This window comes from Oncorhynchus masou, chromosome 13 (assembly GCF_036934945.1).
Source record: "Oncorhynchus masou masou isolate Uvic2021 chromosome 13, UVic_Omas_1.1, whole genome shotgun sequence".
Lineage (NCBI taxonomy): Eukaryota > Metazoa > Chordata > Actinopteri > Salmoniformes > Salmonidae > Oncorhynchus > Oncorhynchus masou.
Genome location: NC_088224.1, coordinates 51,682,005 through 51,704,198, shown reverse-complemented (window position 1 = coordinate 51,704,198; position 22,194 = coordinate 51,682,005). Strand labels below are relative to the sequence as shown.

Sequence of the window (22,194 nt, the reverse complement as noted above, 5' to 3'; positions counted from 1 at the left end):
TAAATTGTATTTGTGCATAGACTTGTATGGTTTGTTAAACTTTGAAATCAATGGTTATTGTTTGGCATACATTTGAAAGAGTCAAAGCGTAATTCCGTTACTGTGGAATTGCCCATCACGACTCATTAAAACTAGTGATCCGAGACAGAGTGCCATGCAAAAGTATTCATACCGCCTTGGATTTCTTCACATTTTATTGTTACAAAGAGCTGAATACTTATGCAATGACTATATTTTAGTTATTTCATTCCTACTAATTAAAGAAAATGTTAATACATTTTAATCAAAATTTGTATCAAGAAAATGTGAAGAAATCCAAGGGGTATGAATACTTTTGCAAGGCACTGTATAGAGAAAGCCAGGGTGTCTTTGTAGGTATGGGCAACATTTTCATAGTGCAAAATAATTGTAGAAAGTGCAAAACTCAAGCTGGCAGCGTGATTTTATTTGAAACCTTTCTTCAACAATGGGTGTTACAAAGAGCCGACTATTTATGTATTGCTCAGTTCACTCAACTCTTGTTAAATAATCACCTCCTTAGCGCAAATTTCTTTGCACAATTATTTTACTCTACAAAAAAATATGCCTCTGCTTGTAATAACAGTCTGTGACAATAGAGAGTTAAAATGGTAGTATTCTATCCAAACCCAAATCCAATCTCAAGTACTCTGTTGTTAAGATCATGTCTTGAGACTAGCACTGAGACAATTGACTTAAACCCCCCAAAACAGCCAATTAATTTAGATCACGTTAAAGAAAGATGATGGCGCTTGCAATCTATTTGGGGATATAAATAATAATAATAATAATATATCCCATTTAGCAGACGCTTTTGTCCAAAGCGACTTACAAGTCGGCTGGGGCCACTACTTTTACATATGGGTGGTCCCAGCGGGAATCGAACCCACGACGCTTGGCGTTGCAAGCGCCATGCTCTACCGACTGAGCCACACAGGACCCCTGTCATTGTTAGGAAATAGAAATCATGCAACACAAAAAGGCAAGCCAAAAGGTGAAATACAGAGTAAGAAACATGGACATGCAAACAGGGGTAAAGAAAAGTCCATCGGAATGAAACCTCATCCAATCTCAAATTTTTCAACCGGAATAATCATTTGATAATATTACTCCACTTAAGATTGGAAGACATTTGGGGTGGCAGGTAGTCTCGTGGTTAGAGCGTTGGACTAGTAACTGAAAGGTTGCAAGATCAAATCCCTGAGCTGGCAAGGTAAAAAAATAAAAATAAAAATAAAAAAAAACTCTCATTCTGTCATTCTTAACCCACTGTTCCTAGGCAGTCATTGAAAATAAGAATTTGTTCTTAACTGAATTGCCTAGTTAAATAAAGGTAAAATAAAAAAATATCTAAAATTGCTTGCTGCTTCTCTACTGTATCTCTGCTTTAGGCTGACAAAAATGAGACTAGAGCGTGGGCCTAAACATCAGAAGAAAGTGAACACCCACTCCGAGACTTGTCTTGGGGAACCTCTCGCTAAACACGTCTTGTCCATGTTCGTTGCGTCATTCTGAGATAAGTTGGAGGGCATGAGAATTCTATCTTTAAATCGCCCTGGTTGTTTGATGAGAATAAAAGCTAGTGACGAGTCATCATACCCAAACATAATCCGTGCCTTTTCTCTTATACGCCCAGATTTCAATAGTGTGAATGAACAAAAAAGTTGTCTGGTGTTTTTTCACTTGGCATTAAGGACACCAAACAGTTTGTGTACAATAACACTGAACAGAAGACGTGATTGTGCACAACAAAGATCTGCGCATAATCAAATAGAGCAAGACTTCTGCAAGACCTATTAAAGACATGGTGGCCTTAAAGGTTCAGAAATTCAGGAGTAGATGAGAGATAAAAAACAGTGCATATCCACACAGTGAACATGAAGCATAGTGCATAGCATACACCATCGACTCTCACCATCCCATCATGCCGATTGAAAACCATTCATCTGTACGTGTGTGTGTGTCAGAAGGTTTACCTGTAGGGTCAAACTCATGTGAAGAGGAGACTGCCGGTTTATCACTTTTGGGTTTCTTGTCAGGGGGGTGGTCTTTACTGAGAATGCTACTGCTTCTGAAAAGAGAGAGCTTTGTAAAAAACAAGGAAACATTGGAAAAACGTAAACCATAAGAGTTAACCTGATGAGAATTAAGGAGCACAGCCACTATCGAAGAACACAATATGTTACTTGTGAGCCGCTACTAGGCGTACAACACTGACAACTGTCCTTTTCTATAGGAAACATAACAATTTAAATGTCGTGGAGTACCACCAATGACTGCAGTGCCGATGGGAATATCCACAAGCATAAAACAGAGAAACTCAATTGTTCACTCAATGGCCACCCCATCAACGACGAGGTGACATCTTATGAATCATGATAATAACTGCATTTGACAGATGATCTTGGACTGGCTGTGCTGCTGAGTGGGTCTGTAAGAGTTGGAGGAGCGAGTGAATGGGCCCTCGTCAGAGGAATGTCGTAAGGCCAGAGCGTGGGCCCTGCTCTGCATACATGTGGCTGTAAAAGGCCTCTGTTTTCTCGCCGGACTAGGCAGAGATGGGCCGTGCTAAAAGAAGGACCCCTTTGTCCCCCTCCCCTGAACTCAGTGAGGAGGACCACTGTGTGTGTGTGTGTGTGTGTGTGTGTGTGTGTGTGTGTGTGTGTGTGTGTGGCAGGCAGGCTGGCTTCTCCTAAAGACCGCTTCATTTCCTTCATCTGACCTGTGAGTTCTGTTGGTGGTTAGGCCTAAAACATTACTTCTGTGTTGGGTAGAAACGGCAGGAACACACGTATAAAACAGCTTACCGCTTGGTTGTATGAAATGAGGTTTCTTACCTGTTTGCTTTATTGGAAAACCTGCAAGGCAAAAGAGGGGAGAGTGTCAATCATCAACATAATCCGATTCGAGCAACATCACAGAGTGATGACAACATCAGCAGACAGCAGATTCAAACAAGAACTTGTAAGCCTGTACAGTACACTGCAGGTACTTTGCAAGGGGTTTTGGGAGCAGCAAAAACAAGAGGTCTCCTGAAGCATCTCCCGAGACCGACGCTGGTAAAACTACACCAAGCTTTCTTTAACACAGACAGCAGCAGCTAAAAGAGTAAAGGCTTTGCCAGGTCAAATCCCCCCCCCTCAGATCTTATCCAATTGTGTCCTTTACAGTTCAAAAACAGACCACTGTCATGATCATAAAATCTGAGTCATGCTCTGCTCAGTCTGTCGACTGGGATGCAGACTGGCTGGCTGCTTGTATGTAGTGCCTTGCAGGGATTAGTGTCCATAAGTGGGGTAGGGGGTAAAGTAGGGAATCAATTGAAATTTGGAACTTTTCTAGAGAAGCATTGGTTGCCTGATTAGAAGGGCTAAGACCATTAATCACAATGATTGACTTTAAAATAAAATAAAAAGCAGATTCTATGCTGTTCATTTCAGCTCCATCACATCAATAATGAGGCATGTTCCAGCAGTTTGAGTCTTTTCATGGGGAACCAACGGACAAGGAACTGTCATTGATCTTTGCTGGCCAATGTGTAGATTCGGCTAGTTCTTTAGAAGTTAATTTCCTGTGGCTGAGAAGTAATGACAGTGAACAAGCCGGTCACGCACATGCAGAAGGCCGAATAGGAGCTTCAGCTAGCCATTATAGCTTACGTTAGCATTGGTAACTAAGTACCAATGCTAATAATTTGAATTATCCATTTTTATAACCCAAATTAATAAATAGGCTATCCCATGAAGGATAAAAAAATAAAATCCATATCATGCCATTTTCCCCCTTTTTATTTTCCTTAAACAATGCCCCTGACCCAGACTTGGGGGGGAAAGCCAACCTCACCAGCCCCAGCACCAAGGCTGAAAACAGGGACAGATTCCCAGAAAGAATGAGCACTCCTGGCATAGCTCCCGTTTCCTGAGTTAGAAACGTCCAGGCTGCAGAGGTAGCAGGCAGCACTGCGGCTCCGAGGAGAAAAAGCAGCACCCGTCAGGATTTGGAAAATCTCACTCATTCCCTATTAACTTTTTAAGCTTGCTTCAGTTGTCAGCAAACAGCGCTAAGCCCGCATTATCACAGGGTCCAGGAAGTGAAAGAGACCACTTGAAGGATTAGCCATTATGATCCAGTTAAGTAGGGCCCTATAAAATCTGTTGAATGTTTTTGCCCGATTCTCCCCAAATTCAGTTCTCTCCATTTTGTTTTTCCAGGTTTCCGTTTCCCCCTGTTTTTTCAGGTTTTCGCTCAAAAATCACAAGATTTTAATAGAAAAACGATTAACTTGGATTTTCTAAGTCCATAACAATGCTTAAAACCACATCAGATGACCACTTTTGGGGTCTGGGAAAAATGGTATATAGCTGTGTTTTTGTAGTGCAAGTGATGGTAGAGTTCGTGAAACAAATGCCCACTGGATTTATGCAAATAAATCATGATATAATTCTACCAGGTAAGCATAGGCTAACGTAGTTGACATTAACGCTTTCCAGCCCATTCATTCTGAAACATGTTTCCGATGGTTGTGACATCAATATCTCTGCAATACAATAATCTTTTCATAAAACCCCTCTTTTGATGGGTTATATACACACACACACACACACACACACACACACACACACACACACACACACACACACACACACACACACACACACACACACACACACACACACACACACAGTGGGGCAAAAAAGTATTTAGTCAGCCAACAATTGTGCAAGTTCTCCCACTTAAAAAGATGAGAGGCCTGTAATTTTCATCATAGGTACACTTCAACAATGACAGACAAAATGAGAAGAAAAAAAATCCAGAAAACCACATTGTAGGATTTGTAATGAATTTATTTGCAAATTTTGGTGGAAAATAAGTATTTGGTCAATAACATTTACATTACATTTAAGTCATTTAGCAGATAACTCAATAACAAGAGTTTCTCAATACTTTGTTATATACCCTTAGTTGGCAATGACAGAGGTCAAACGTTTTCTGTAAGTCTTCACACACTGTTGCTGGTATTTTGGCCCATTCCTCCATGCAGATATCCTCTAGAGCAGTGATGTTTTGGGGATGTTGTTGGGCAACACGGACTTTCAACTCCCTCCAAAGATTTTCTATGGGGTTGAGATCTGGAGACTGGCTGGGCCACTCCAGGACCTTGAAATGCTTCTTACGAAGGCACTCCTTTGTTGCCCGGGCTGTGTGTTTGGGATCATTGTCATGCTGAAAGACCCAGCCACGTTTCATCTTCAATGCCCTTGCTGATGGAAGGAGGTTTTCACTCAAAATCTCACGATTACATGGCCCCATTCATTCTTTCCTTTACATAGATCAGTCGTCCTGGTCCCTTTGCAGAAAAACAGCCCCAAAGCATGATGTTTCCACCCCCATGCTTCACAGTAGGTATGGTGTTCTTTGGATGCAACTCAGCATTCTTTGTCCACCAAACACGACGTGTTGAGTTTTTACCAAAAAGTTATATTTTGGTTTAATCTGACCATATGACAATTCTCCCAATCTTCTTCTGGATCATCCAAATGCTCTCTAGCAAACTTCAGATGGGCCTGGACATGTACTGGCTTAAGCAGGGGGACACGTCTGGCACTGAAGAATTTGAGTCCCTGGCGGCGTAGTGTGTTACTGATGGTAGGCTTTGTTACTTTGGTCCCAGCTCTCTGCAGGTCATTCACTAGGTCCCCCCGTGTGGTTCTGGGATTTTTGCTCACTTGTGATCATTTTGATCCCACGGCGTGAGATCTTGCGTGGAGCCCCAGATCGAGGGAGATTATCAGTGGTCTTGTATGTCTTCCATTTCCTAATAATTGCTCCCACAGTTAATTTCTTCAAACCAAGCTGCTTACCAATTGCAGATTCAGTCTTCCCAGCCTGGTGCAGGTCTACAATTTTGTTTCTGGTGTCCTTTGACAGCTCTTTGGTCTTGGCCATAGTGGAGTTTGGAGTGTGACTGTTTGAGGTTGTGGACAGGTGTCTTTTATAATGATAACAAGTTCAAACAGGTACCATTAATACAGGTAACGAGTTGAGGACAGAGGAGCCTCTTAAAGAAGTCACAGGTCTGTGAGTGCAAGAAATTTTGCTTGTTTGTAGATGACCAAATACTTATTTTCCACCGTAATTTGCAAATAAATTAATTAAAAATCCTACAATGTGATTTTCTTTTCTGTCATAGATGAAGTGTACCTATGATGAAAATTACAGGCCTCATCTTTTTAAGTGGGAGAACTTGCACAATTGATGGCTGACTAAATACTTTTTTGCCCCACTGTATATATAGAATCAGCTTGAAAGTGAGTTGACATTTGATGTAAAAGTTAATATTATCTGATCAATGGCATAGATATTTTTAAAGTACATTAAAAGCTTTATGAAAAAAAAAATCTCCTCAGATAATGTAAGCTATCAAGTTAGAAGGGGCTAGCTAGTTACCTAGCTAGCTATGATAACTAGACTACCAACACAGTCAGTCACTCAAAAATAAGCAAGATAGGATCTAATTCAAGTCGGCTGTCATCTATGTTTTATTTTAATGTTTTCTTTGATACATGTACAAAATAAAATGTATTTGTCATTAGTTATTAGACCTAAAAATAAACTGGCCAGTGATAATATTTTGTCCCTAGCGAAACAGCCAAAAGAGACAGGGTTGCTGTGAAGGAAAATTGAGTGGCTAGCTATATTTTACTAGCTAGTCATATCCCCTAGCTAGATGACTACATGGCTATATCTCATTAATTTCTGTTTATCTGTGATATGATTCAAATAAAATATTAAGCTTTCTGGCTGTTGATTGCAAGAATGAATGTAATGTTATAGCCTAAGCTTTATGATAATCGCTTATAAATAATGACTTTGTGGTGGTCAGCTTGGTAACGAAATTATTCTGGTCTAGCTGGTTTGTGACTTTGCTACTTACATGATCATATGATTTCAGTTATGGACTATCAGATATGCAATTGATAACTTGTGGAGACACTTCACTTTTCATTGATTTCCTTTTTATTTACATAAATGTATTCGGAACTGAACTTTGTTAATCTTCGGCTATTCCTTGGAGGGGTTGTCACTGATTTACATTTCAAAAATGTTCATTTTCATTGTTTGTCTTTATGTTTTAGAAATGGACAGAGACCAGCACTAGCGGATAATGCACTTCCTGTCCTTGAGGAGGAGGACACTGACGGCAAATGAGCTGCGGGTCAATGCTGAAGACCTGCAGGATGATGAGGACCATGAAGGCATGGCCTTCTTAGAGGAAGATGACCTTAAGGCTGAGCTACTCGGAAAAGACGAGGATGAAGAGAATGAAATCAGCCTCTCAGCCAAGCTCTTCAACTGGAAGGAAACTATAAATTACGTGTTATTGTTATGTATCATCAGGCCTTGATATATTGGACAAGGACCATGTTTTATTTTAAATGAATTATTAAATATACTAACAATTGTCTATTTTCTCTCATCTTGTCTTTATGTTCGTGCTCCACATCCCCGTAACTGTAAACACACCGTCTTGCCCAATAGCATGCTTCAGTCCTATGATAATGTTGATACATAGGTACCGGAATCTATCCCTTTCAGGACAGAACGTCCAGTTGGTTTAGATCTAGGTAGTAGGACCTTCATCGATACTGGGGTACAAAGTCTCTCCAGGGTTCAAAGCTCTGTTGACTGCTTTACATGTTGTAGATCCTGCCACTGAGGATAATGCAGTTAGGCTTAGAAAACCGCAGTACTTACTGGACCACCTGAAAAAGATTTGTTAAAAGCTATATCAGCAAACCACAATGAAGCCATAGATGAGTGTTTTAAATTATGGGTCATTGCTTGTTCTGACACAGGCTACATTTTAAATGTCCATGTTTACACCGGCAGTCGGGATGTTTTTTTTTTTTTTTTTACCTTTATTTTACTAGGCAAGTCAGTTAAGAACAAATTCTTATTTTCAATGACGGCCTAGGAACATTGGGTTAACCGCCTGTTTGGGGGCAGAACGACAGATTTGTACCTTGTCAGCTCGGGGATTTGAACTTGCAACCTTCTGGTTACTAGTCCAACGCTCTAACCACTAGGCTACCCGGCTACCCTGCCGGCCCAGGGTTGACTTTCAAAAGTGGGAGCATCAAACTGAGGGTGGGGATATGCATTTGTGTAGGTTAGATGGCAATGCATTGGCCATACAGTGGAGAGAGACAAATACTGACACTTGCCTTTCCAATTTTCCAAATGCAAAGGATTCCACTCAAGTAAATAGGCTAGAGGATGATGTTTGGAATAGGAAAGTGGGTCTGCCAGCCTGCTGTAATCCACGATTAAAATAAACAGATGGGTGGGGTTGACAAGTCTGATCCAAGTGATCAACTCCTACAATGTTTTGCAGAAAACACTTTTTACACTGTATTCACATTGCAGTTGTCAAACTGGTTACTGACAGATTACATTCCGAAAGTACTTTGCTCATCGGTTAGGAGGTATTGACGTTAATGACAGGTATCCATCTTTCAACACAACTTTGTCTGTGAAAACTGTAAGCTCATCTTTTCAGACACAGCACGTGCCTAGTCTACAGGCCCCCTCTAGAAATGGTTACAGGAAAGATAAAGGACAACAGGACCCGGTTTGTTTGTGTGGCACATGAATACGAGGGCAAGCGGTTTTGCATTGGAGAGGACCGAAATTGTTTACGGTTGTGGCATTCCAGTGACGGACTCATTGCGGAAAAAGGCACGAGTAAAAGGGACTCAGATGTAGCTCAGATATTAAGTAGTAATTTTGCCTCTCTTGTATGTTTCCCTTTCCTGTATGTTCCTTCTCCCTTGCACGTTCTCCCTTTCTTCATGACTAATGGCCTTGGAGATATAAAGGACTTGGAAATGTAATGACTAAAGTAATGCGGTGCTTTTAGAATTGTTCCCGTTCTGAATCTTTGTGTGGTAGAAAATATGCTAGTTGAATGTAGAAATTGAAGATGTAGAAGCCAAATGTTGATATATGCCTTGTTTTGTTTCAGATTTTGTAATCCCAGTAAAAATGTTGATTAAAGTAGCCCTGAAATGAATGCTTTATCATATTATGGTTATGATAGCGATATAAATTAGTCTTCATTTTCAGGCTTGAATGAGAAAATATATTCCCTCTAATATTAATCTTGTTTTATTAATACACTGCTCAAAAAAATAAAGGGAACACAAATAACACATCCTAGATCTGAATGAATGAAATATTCTTATTAAATACTTTTGTCTTTACATAGTTGAATGTGCTGACAACAAAATCACACAAAATGATCAATGGAAATCAAATTTATCAACCCATGGAGATCTGGATTTGGAGTCACACTCAAAATTAAAAGTGGAAAACCACACTACAGGCTGATCCAACTTTGATGTAATGTCCTTAAAACAAGTCAAAATCAGGCTCAGTAGTGTGTGTGGCCTCCACGTGCCTGTATGACCTGTATCCCTACAACGCCTGGGCATGCTCCTGATGAGGTGGCGAATGGTCTCCTGAGGGATCTCCTCCCAGACCTGGACTAAAGCATCCGCCAACTCCTGGACAGTCTGTGGTGCAAAGTGGCGTTGGTGGATGGAGCGAGACATGATGTCCCAGATGTGCTCAATTGGATTCAGATCTGGGGAACAGGCAGGCCAGTCCATAGCATCAATGCCTTCCTCTTGCAGGAACTGCTGACACACTCCAGCCACATGAGGTCTAGCATTGTCTTGCATTAGGAGGAACCCAGGGCCAACCACACCAGCATATGGTCTCACAAGGGGTCTGAGGATCTCATCTCGGTACCTAATGGCAGTCAGGCTACCTCTGGCAAGCACATGGAGGGCTGTGCGGCCCCCCAAAGAAATGCCACCCCACACCATGACTGACCCACCGCCAAACCGGTCATGCTGGAGGATGTTGCAGGCAGCAGAACGTTCTCCACGGCGTCTCCAGACTGTCACATGTGCTCAGTGTGAACCTGCTTTCATCTGTGAAGAGCACAGGTCGCCAGTGGCGAATTTGCCAATCTTGGTGTTCTCTGGCAAATGCCAAATGTCCTGCACGGTGTTGGGTTGTAAGCACAACCCCCACCTGTGGACGTCGGGCCCTCATACCACCCTCATGGAGTCTGTTTCTGACCGTTTGAGCAGACACATGCACATTTGTGGCCTGCTGGAGGTAATTTTGCAGGGCTCTGGCAGTGCTCCTCCTGCTCCTCCTTGCACAAAGGCGGAGGTAGCGGTCCTGCTGCTGGGTTGTTGCCCTCCTACGGCCTCCTCCACGTCTCCTGATGTACTGGCCTGTCTCCTGGTAGCGTCTCCATGCTCTGGACACTACGCTGACAGACACAGCAAACCTTCTTGCCACAGCTCGCATTGATGTCCCATCCTGGATGAGCTGCACTACCAGTCACTTGTGTGGGTTGTAGACTCCGTCTCATGCTACCACAAGAGTGAAAGCACTGCCAGCATTCAAAAGTGACCTAAACATCAGCCAGGAAGCATAGGAACTGAGAAGTGGTCTGTGGTCACCACCTGCAGAACCACTCCTTTATTGGGGGTGTCTTGCTAATTACCTATAATTTCCACCTGTTGTCTATTCCATTTGCACAACAGCATGTGAAATTTATTGTCAATCAGTGTTGCTTCCTAAGTGGACAGTTTGATTTCACAGAAGTGTGATTGACTTGGAGTTACATTGTGATATTTAAGTGTTCCCTTTATTTTTTTGAGCAGTGTATTATATCACTTGTTTGTCTTTCCTTATCATATGTAAAACTATATGCTTTTTTTTTTTTTTGAGGGCCAGATATGTGTTTAATATACTATCCAGATAAGATAAGTGTCCGATCACAGAAAAATATAACCGGTCACAAAAACATCTTACTCATTCACAGTAAAAAGGTATTTCTATTCTGATTTCAGATGATCAAACATTACAAAATAAGGAAGACTCCGTTTTTCTCTATCGCCATTAGAAAGTTAGGCAAATGGCAGCTGTTGGGGAGAAAAGCATTGATTTTCATATAAGATACACATTTTCACAAGTGTTTTTTCTTGACTGATTACAATTTGATTGATGTGGTGCTATTGTATGTCAGATCACTTAAAAGAGCGGTTTCTCAGATTTCAAAATACGTATCATGGCTTCATTCAAGGTATGACACCAGCAAATTATTATCATTTACGCACACAGGAGTCACAATCCAGTAAAAAAAAATGAACATTTGGAGAGGTTTTGCATCTACCAGAAGACTCTTCATTAGCATCATCGCTACCTGCTACACTAAAGTGGTAGACGCGAGCACAACACATACACAGACGGGGAAATCTTGTTTCCTCCTCAGAAAGTGGCATGAAATATAAAACAAGTCTTATGATAAACATGGGCAAATTAATTACTTTTCAATACATTTAGTTAATTCCCTAAGTTCAACTTTTATTTACAGTGCATTCAGAAAGTTTTCAGATCCTTTTGCTTTTTCCACATTTTGTTACATTAAAGCCTTATTCTAAAATGCATTAAATGAAATGTTTTACTCAATATCTCTTTATGACAACGCAAAAACAGGTTTTAGAAATACCTTATTTACTTAAGTATTGGTTTGTAGGCCTCCTTGCTCGCACACTCCAGCAATCAGGCCTTTATGGTAGAATGGCCAGAAGGATGCCACTCCTCAGTAAAAAGCACATGACAGCCCACTTGGATTTGGCCAAAAGGCCCCTAAAGGACTCTCAGACCATGAGAAACAAGATTCTCTGGTCTGATGAAACCAAGATTGAACTCCATGGCCTGAATGCCAAGCGTCACGTCTGGAGGAAACATGGTGGTGGCAGCATCATACTGTGGGGATGTTTTTCAGCGCCGGGGACTGGGAGACTAGTCAGGATCTAGGGAAAGATGAACGAAGCAAAATACAGAGAGATTCTTGATGAAAACTTTCTCCAGAGCACTCAGGACCTCAGACTGGGGTGAAGGTTCACCTTCCAACAGGACAACAACCCAGAGCACACAACCAAGACAACGCAGGAATAGCTTCGGGACAGGTGTCAATGTCCTTGAGTGGCCCAGCCAGAGCCCAGACTTGAATCTGATCGAACATCTCTGGAGAGATCAGAAAACAGCTGTGCAGCAACTGCAGAGAGGAATGGGAGAAACTGCCCAAATACAGGTGTGCCAAACTTGTAGTGTCATACCCAAGAAAACTCAAGGTTGTAATGGCTGCCAAAGGTGCTTCAACAAAGTAGAGTGAAGAGTCTGAATACTTATGTAAATGTAATTACAGTTACAAAATGTTCATACGTGTTTAAAAAACAGTTTTTGGTTTGTCATTATGGGGTATTGTGTCGTTTGATGAGGATTTTTTAGAGTAAAGCTGTAACCTAACAAAATGTGGAAAATGTGCACTGTATTTGTATTTTTTTGCCCTTGTTTTACCAGGTAAGTTGACTGAACACATTATAATTTACAACAATGACCTGGGGAATAGTTACAGGGACTGACCCTGCTTAGCTTTATTGGCAAGCCAGCAGTGGGATGCAGGTTGAATTCCATTTTAATGTCTGGATTCCGCGATTCTGTCTACGTTCTCTGTATTGCAGATTTTAATAGGGCCCTAGTTAAGATTCAGGGAGTTTCCTCCAGTCTGTGGGTACAACTTATTCTGATGACTACGGTTTTCAAACACGAAGCCTAAACAAGCTACTTAGGAATGACTTGGGTAAGCTGCAGCCTTCTTAGGCATGACTCGATATAATAACTCAATATAATAATGAGGCTACCTTTTGAAAATCAGACCTATACGTGAGTTTAGGCTGATTAACTAAGCTAAATCATTGGTACCGTCTCATAAAAGGGGTGATGGGATACAAATATATAAAGGGTAAATCACCTTTTGACAGCATGTCTTGATTTAAAACCAAGCTTTCCATATACATGTTTTGCCATGGCAGTGGTCAGAAAGTGACTTTTTGAAGAAGAAAAAAAACGTTTTTAGATCATTTACATTTAATGTATAACATTTTTTTTATTAAAACACTTTTTTTCTAAATTTAATAAATAAATTAGTCCTTTTCGCAAACTTTTAAATTATATCAATCTCAACCATTTATATTTTCCAGTGATGAGGACATGGATGTCTCACAGTATGGTGGGGTATGCAAAATAGGTTTGAGCACCTATATCTCGATTGTTTTGGCATTCAAGCCCAAAAATGCACTTTGAGTATTTCTACAATGGGAAAATATGTATGGAAGGTTTCGTTCAAATCAAAAAGGTGTGCCATCAAAAAGTGATCGAATTCAAATTGATTTACGCATGTAGCTGAACTAGTAGGCTAAAGTTCCAGTTCCTCTCCATCAATACTGAAGTGAGACCAAATTTTGTATTGTGGTTTGTAAGAGTGAATGTCGACCGTATGGGACATTTGTCTCACCACGTAACCATATAAAATCTATTTTCTAGTGACACTGTATCCCATTCAGCAAGGCAATGACGAGCTGAATGGCCCATTTATGAAATGTTCTCAGACTGTAATAAGTTCCAGAGACGGCTGCCTGCAACTCCATCAAAAAGCCAAAGAGGAGAAATGGAAAAGCAAGCACAAACAACCTCAATGAGGTTAAACCCAGGGACTTATAATAATAGCTTGAAGATGTGTTGTTCTCTCCCTCAGTGAATCATAGGAGAAATGGAAAGAAAAAGAAGAGCAGTCGCTCTGAAAACAAATATACGCTACCAGTGTCTGTTAACTTTCAAAACCAACATTCATCATCATTGAGCAAAAGCATTTGCTAGAAGACTTCCTGAATGCTATATAAACATTTTGGGCTGTATTTCAAGAAAGCAGGGCTCTACAGTGCGACCATTTTACTTGCATATGCGCCTAAATATTTAGCTGTGTGACCTGGATTTTAAATTTTAGGAGCACCAGAGCAACTATTAAAAAAAAATTATCACCCAGATAGTAGTTGTTGCAAAGATTACTTCCCTGTAACGCAGCCCCCAAGTGCCATGTAGAATACACTGAAAGCAGATTCATGACCGTCATGCTTGCACCATTATTACAAAGAAAATGCTGTTGCATAAAATATTTAAGTTCTTTGTGAGCTCCTACATTTTTTCAACATAGGCACACACATGTGCTCTTTGTAATTTAAAAAAAATATATTATATATTTATAAAGTCAGTGCAGAGCCCTGGCAAGGTCCAGAAAAAAAAATATTAAAAGAGACAAAATGTCTGTTGTGAACTCATGGCCTTCTGCCTGAATGTCCCTGGATGTTTTTGCCAGGTTTCTCACTTCACTGTTATGCCAGCGGGGCAGAGTCCTCACAAAACACCCATCTATAGGTGCCCGGACCAGGATTCACATTGGAAGAAGCGGTGGAGAAGGGGGGAGTTTGTAGGAAGAGGAGGTGAGGACAAAGTGGGAGGAACTAAAGGGAGCAGCAGAGAACAAGGTGGGGAATGGGAGGGGCAGTAAAGGAGGGGCCAGACTTAAATACTCAATTGAGGTTTTGTGTTTTCTTGGAAACTGGCGGAATGGGCCAAGAGGGCCTGGTTCAGGGACACCCCAAACAGAGGAGGACGCTGAAAAACAGAGCTTGTCTGTGAGTCATTTTCGACAAGAGAGTAGTGGCTGGGGGGATAGAAAACAGTGAACTGTCTGAGGAAGTAGCAATGCTGTTACCCTGCTTCATAGGAAAAGGACAACAAAGTCAAGGTATCGGAGTGGCCATCACAAAGCCCCGACCTCAATCCTGTAGAAAATTTGTGGGCAGACCTTAAAAAAACGTGTGCGAGCAAGGAGGCCTACAAACCTGACTCCGTTACACCAGCTCTGTCAGGAGCTTATTGTGTGAAGCTTGTGGAAGGCTACCTGAAACATTCAACCCAAGTTAAACAATTTAAAGGCAATGCTACCAAATACTAATTGAGTGTATGTAAACTTCTGACCCACTGGGAATGTGATGAAAGAAATAAAAGCTGAAATATAATAAATTCTCTACTATTATTCTGACATTTCACATTCTTAAAATAAAGTGGTGATCCTAACTGACCTAGGACAGGGGATTTTTACTCTGATTAAATGTCAGGAATTGTGAAAAACTGAGTTCAAATGTATTTTGTGAAGGTGTATGTAAACTTCCAACTTCAACTGTATGCTACAATGACCAAGAGCCAACAAGTAGGCTGCTACTTAATAATCTGAATGGGGGTGTTATTTGTAACTTTAGGACATGGAGAAAGCAGCCCCAAGTGAATTGAAATGAATTAATTAGGCCCTAATTATTATTATTTTTTTAATTTTACCTTTATTTAACCAGGCAAGTCAGTTAAGATTATTTTGTTTTTCAATGACGGCCTAGGAACAGTGGGTTAACTGCCTGTTCACGAGGCTACCCCTGCCGCCCCATTATGGATTTCACATGACTGGGAATACAGATATCCATCTGCTGTTCACAGATACCTTAAAATAAAAAAAAGGAGGGGCTTGGATCAGAAAACCAGTCCGTATCTGGTGTGACCACTATTTGCCTCTTGCAGCATGACACATCTCCATCACATAGAGTTGATCAGGCTGTTGGTTGTGGCCTGTGGAATGTTGTACCTCTCCTCTTCAATGGCTATGCGAAGTTGCTGGATATTGGCGGGAATTGGAATGCGCTGTCGTACACTTTGATGCAGAGCATTCCAAACATGCTCAATGGGTGACATGTCTAGTGAGTTTGCAGGCCATGGAAGTACTGGAACATTTTCCACATCCAGGAATTGTACACAGATACTTGCGACTTGGGGCCGTGCATTATTATGCTGAAACATGGGGAGATGGCGGAGGATGAATGGCACGACAACGGGCCTCAGGATCTCACCACGGTATCTCTAAGCATTCAAATTGCCTTTGATAAAATGCAATTGTGTTTGTTGTCCGTAGCTTATTCCTGCCAATATCATAACCCCCACTATGTGGCACTCTGTTCACAACATTGACAGCAGCAACCCGCTCGGTCCCACGATGCAATACACATTTATTTAATCTGCCCGGTACAGTTGAAACCAAGATTCATCCATGAAGAGCACACTTCTCCAGCGTGCCAGTGGCCATCGAAGGTGAGGATTTGCCTTCTGAAGTCAGTTACGGTGCCGAACTGCTGTCAGGTCAAGACGAGAATGGAGCTGCGCTACCATGAGATGGTTTCTGACAGTTTGCGCAGAAATTCTCAGCTGTCCGGGTGGTTGGTCTCAGGCTATCCTGCAGGTGAAAAAGCCGGGTGCGGAGGTCCTGGGCTGGCATGGTTACACATGGTCTGCAGTTGTGAGGCCGGGTGAACGTACTGCTAAATTCTCTAAAACAACAGTCTTATGGTAGAGAATTGAACATTCAATTTTCTGACAACAGCTCTGGTGGACATTCCTGTAGTCAGCATGCCAATTGCACGCTCCCTCAAAACTTGAGACATCTGTAGCGTTGTGTGACCAAACTGCACATTTTAGAGTGGCCTTATATTATCTCTAGCACAAGCTGTACCTGTGTAATGATCATGCTGCTTAATCAGCTTCTTGATATGCCACTCCTGTCAGGTGGATGGATTATCTTGGCAAAGGAGAAAGGCTCACAAACAGGGATGTAAATACATTTGTGCACAGAATGAGATAATATTTTTCTGCAATCTTTTATTTCAGCTCATGAAACACTTTACATGTTGCGGTTATGTCTTTGTTCAGTATAGATGGCAAATAACCTAGCTATGACAAGCTAGAAGTTAGTCTATAGGCGCGAGTCGGCTTGGTATGGTTGGTTGCGGTCTTTCCCTCCCTCTTTGCTACCCGTGTCACTCACATACACTGCAATGCCCTTCCGCCGCCTGCTAGAGTGTTTCTCCCTTGTGCTTTATCAGCTCTGGGCCCGGTTTCCCAAAAGCATCTTAAGTCTAAATGCATCGTTAGAAGAACCATAGGCTGCTGCTTCCCTCACTCAGATCGGATCCAGACCCGGTCCAACCAGGTCCGTTAGGAACATGTCTCTATATTTAAAATAATATATTTATGGATATTGTGTCCGGGTAGGAAAGCCCCAGGTCCATTTCGGAACGGTTCCATGAAGACTGCTACTCGAGAGGCCCAACATTAAACAATCCCTGTCACAACAGACAATGCAAGGAATATCGTAAATGCTGTCACAGAAACTGGACTTGGGGTAGGGATTAGAGGTCGACCGATCCTGTTTGCCCCTGTCCGGGGTTATCATCGGATGGGGCTACAGTGTCTCCTGACCCCTCCTGTCTCAGCCTCCAGTATTTAAGCTGTAGTAGTTTGTGTCGGGGGACTAGGGTCAGTTTGTTATATCTGGAGTACTTCTCCTGTCTTATCCGGTGTCCTGTGTGAATTTAAGTATGCTCTCTCTTTATCTCGGAGGACCTGAGCCCGAGGACCATGTCTCAGGACTACCTGGCATGATGACTCCTTGCTGTCCCCAGTCCACCTGGCCGTGCTGCTGCTCCAGTTTCAACTGTTCTGCCTGCGGCTATGGAATCCTGACCTGTTCACTAGATGTGCTACCTGTCCCAGACCTTCTGTTTTCAAGTCTCTAGAGACAGCAGGAGCAGTAGAGATACTCTTAATGATCGGCTATGAAAAGCCAACTGACATTTACTCCTGAGGTGCTAACTTGCTGCATCCTCGACAACTATTATTATTTGACCATATTTATGAACATTTGAACATCTTGGCCATGTTCTGTTATTATCTCCACCCGGCAAGGCCAGAAGAGGACTGGCCACCCCTCATAGCCTGGTTCATAGTTTTTCCTAGCCACCGTGCTTCTACACCTGCATTGCTTGCTGTTTGGGGTTTTAGGCTGGGTTTCTGTACAGCACTTTGAGATATCAGCTGATGTACAAAGGGCTATATAAATAAATTTGATTCTGATTTTTTAATTCCGATACCGATTATTGGAGGACCAAAAAAAGCCGATACCAATTAAAAAACGGCCAATTTATTTTATTTGTAATAATGACAATTACAACAATACTGAATGAACACTTATTTTAACTTAATACCATACATCAATAAAAATCAATTTAGCCTCAAATAAATAATGAAACATGTTCAATTTGGTTTAAATAATGCAAAAACAAAGTGTTGGAGAAGAAAGTAAAAGTGCAATATGTGCCATGTAAAAAAGCTAACGTTTAAGTTCCTTGCTCAGAACTTGAGAACATATGAAAACTGGTGGTTCCTTTTAACATCGGTTACACCAGCCTAATCTCAGGAGGTGATAGGCTTGAAGTCATAAACAGTGCAATGCTTGAAACACAGCGAAGAGCTGCTGGCAAAATGAATGAATGCTTACGAGCCAACTGGTGCCGACTACCGCTCAGTCAGACTGTTCTATCAAATCATAGACTTAACATAATAACACACAGAAATACGAGCCTTCGGTCATTAATATGGCCGAATCTGGAAACTATCATTTAGAAAACAAAACGTTTATTATTTCAGTGAAATACGGAACCGTTTGGTATTATATCTAACGGATGGCATCCCTAAGTCTAAATTACTGCTGTTACATTGCACAACCTTCAATGTTATGTCATAATTACGTAAAATTCTGGCAAATTAGTTCGCAACGAGCCAGGCTGCCCAAACTGTTGCATATACCCTGACTCTGCGTGCAATGAACACAAGAGAAGTGACACGATTTCACCTGGTTAATATTGTCTGCTAACCTGGATTTCTTTTAGTTAAATATGGAGGTTTAAAAATATATACTTCTGTGTATTGATATCAGCTATTCTGCTGATTTAGGTCTACACCAGGCTGATAATACTAGTGATGGTGTAGACCTAAATCAGCATGTTACTTGTGCAACAGTATCTCCTAAATCAAAGAGTGAAGCATTAAGCAAGAATGTTAGCTACATGAGAAAACAACTGTTGCCAAATAGTATAGGGTCCCATAGGAAACATTTAACACTTTGGTTCCTATCCTGTCACAATAACGTTGTTGTTATGTCAAACACTGTAGTCAAAGTGCCCACAATTGTATTCTAACTGTAGAATTAGAATAATCATTCTATTTACATGATTCCAACAATTTACCAAGTGTTTCGCTCTAAATCACAATCCAAATCACAACTGCAACATTTGGTTAAAAATAAGGCCTAGATTGTTGGCCAATATCACACAGCCTTACATGGCAGTATGGAAATGAGCGCAGCAAATGAGCGCAGGAAATGCCAAAATGTATGAAAATGTTAAATTATTTGAGGTTGAAGTTGAATTAAAACAGTATAAACAAATCAGAATGGAGAAAGACCCATTGAAATCACTTAGAATGTGTGCTGCCACCCTAGGATCACAAACTACTCATAAAGCAAATTAAGAAACATAAAATACTGTCAAACTGTCCATCTATCGCCCATCTCTAACCTGGGCCACAAATAGGGTGCTTTTTAATTTAGCGTCTTTTGCCAAATAAACAAAAACTGGACTACAGAAATGGTTGGCATTTCATTTTTCCTCTGTACCGTAACCAGGGTACCTGACAAATAACTAGGGCTTAGCAGCACAAAGGTAGCTGCAACACATACCTAGAACTACTTTTCCATCCAGGACAAAGTGTAGTTTAAAACTGGGCTAAAACTTGAGCCAACTGCTGTAATTTTAAGGACGGTTCCAGCAGCAGTGTAGTAGTGCACAGGCAGGAGTTGTCGTGAGAGAAAGGGGCCCTTCCTTCTGTTCTGACATCCTCAATGATCTGAGAGCTGTGAATGGGTGATCTCAGGGCTGCTGGCCAAAGGGGCTGGGAGAAAAGTGACTCATGTTTGCAGAGCCAATGTGGGCGAGAGAGAGAGAACACATGCTGTTTGTATCAGACTACACACACACACCAACATCACACTCACAACTATGACATCACCTGTCTTTCCACTAACAGAGGAGAAGTCCTCCCACAAACACACACACAGCTTTTGATTTGAAAAACTCTTGGGGGATTCAGGTTGATAATGCAATGTCTGATTGGACAGACAGGTGACAATATTATATATGGTTGATATACATTACATACAATAATGTGCAAAGAAATGCTACCTTCATGTGAACATAATCACAAAGCCAATAAGCCACGTTTCAAACTCACTCCACGGAGGACAGACTGTCTGCGGGTTTTTCCTCCTCCCTGGTAGTTGATCGATGAACTAAGGTCACTAATTAGTAAAGAACTCTGCTCACCTGGTTGTCTAGGTCTTCATTGGAAAAAAAAGGGGGGGAAAAACTGCAGACATTAGGGCCTCCATAGAATGAGTTTCACCCCCCCCTGCAATTAGCCAATGAACCAATGTGACCTATGGACGTTTAGGCTAAAGCAAATTGGTTGACTTGTGAAGTCAGAGGAGTCAAAGTGCAACGTTGAAAAAGATAATGAGATGCCATATAATAGGCTACCTGTCCTGCAAAGCTAAAAGATATGTGCTACAAGAGCCAAGTCAAGATGAGTCACGATACGAGCAAAAAGAGAAATTGTCAGTCAAGTGTCTTTGGAAAACATGACCCTTGTCTTCTGCCTGTAAGATTCCATGTTGATTACTGAGGACAGAGAGAGAGGGAAATTAGAGCCAGTGGATTGGCTACCAGACTGAAATGGCAGGGTCAAAGCTAAGGCACTGTCAGGCACAGCCCCTCCCCAATTATGGAATCAAAGCATTGCCTTGGTAAGAAGAAAAGTCACAGTCACAGCCGGAGGGGGCAAGGCACCGTTTCTGCCCCAATAAACCCAAATAAGGATTTCTGACAGAGCTTGGGGACAGACATTTTTTTCACCCTCGACTGTCTGGAACTATCCTTTAATATTGCAAGGCAGGGTGTGAGAAACTGGCTTTACCTTTTGGCCCTGGCAGTGCAGTCTGAGGGCGAGGTTGAACCTGCAGTGAAAACAGTAAACTCTATACGGCACTAGTATCAGTCTGATCCAAAATACAAGGACTTGAGATCAAGCCACAACACTTATGTTTTGCTTGAGGAGTCAGATCATATAGCAAGGGCCAGTGATATGATGATATTGGACCAGCTTCCACCATCATAGCGTAACCGTGACTTTGCGTCAGTCACAGTGCAGCGACACTGGAGGCATTAGTGTTCGCTTAACAAAAGCAGCCCGTCGTTGTAGGTTTTTAACTTTAAAACTGGATGCATATCCCAGAGGAAGCACAATCCACTAGGCTACATCAAGTGTTTACCTTCACAAGCTGTGCGGCAATTTGGAGGAAATATCGGCTAGTTGAAGCGCATGCATCGAGTCCAGTGTTGCAGTCTGTTATGCACTTGCATAGAGCTCTAAAGAGGTTTGCAATTGAATGGTGCTTTTCCAGTCTCTCCACAAAATTCTGATTGATGAGAGGTGTTTCAGACATACATTACCAGTCAAAAGTTGACACACCTAACCATTTAAGGGTTTTCTTTATTTTAACAATTGTTATAGTGAGCACATTGCAGAAAAATAGTGAAGACATCAAAACAATGAAATAACACATATAGAATCATGTAGTAACCAAAAAAAGTGTGAAACATCAAAATATATTTTACATTTGAGATTCTTCAACGTATCCACCCTTTGCCTTGATGACAGCTTTGCACACTCTTGGCACTCTCAACCAGCTTCATGAGGAATGCTTTTCCAACCATCTTGAAGGAGTTCCCACATATGCTGAGCACCTGTTGGCTGCTTTTCCTTCACTCTGCAGTCCAACTCATCCCAAACCATTTCAATTGGGTTGAGGTCAGGTCATCTGATGCAGCACTCTCCTTGGTCAAATAGCCCTCACTCAGCCTGGAGGTGTGTTTTGTGTCACTGTCCTTTTGAAAAAAAAAAAACATTATAAGCGCACTAAGCCCAAACCAGATGGAACGGCGTATTGCTGCAGAATGCTGTGGTAGTCATGCTGGTGAAGTGTGCCTTGAATTCTAAATAAAATCAGACAGTGTCACCAGCAACTCCCCCACACCATCACGCCTCCTCCTCCATGCTTCACGGTAGGAACCACACATGAGGAACTCATCCGTTCACCTACTCTGCGTCTCAAAGACAAGGCGGTTGGAACCAAATATCTCAAATTTGGACTCATCAGACCAAAGTACAGATTTCCACTGGTCTAATATTCATTGA

At 41.6% G+C, this 22,194-nt stretch overlaps 1 protein-coding gene across 3 annotated transcripts in view; it reads right to left on the bottom strand.

Annotated features, from left to right (window-relative positions):
- LOC135552532 (rho guanine nucleotide exchange factor 12-like) overlaps positions 1 to 22,194 on the bottom strand; it is a 74,782-nt gene that overhangs the window by 32,699 nt on the left and 19,889 nt on the right. For 2 of the 3 annotated variants that reach the window (XM_064984209.1, XM_064984211.1), the window contains exons 2-3: positions 2,856 to 2,876; positions 1,995 to 2,089 (exon numbers count right to left, since the gene is read on the bottom strand). In XM_064984209.1, coding sequence (XP_064840281.1) covers positions 1,995 to 2,089; positions 2,856 to 2,876 — 116 coding nt within the window. The remainder of the gene's footprint in view (positions 1 to 1,994; positions 2,090 to 2,855; positions 2,877 to 22,194) is intronic. The other variant, XM_064984210.1, reaches the window with a different exon arrangement.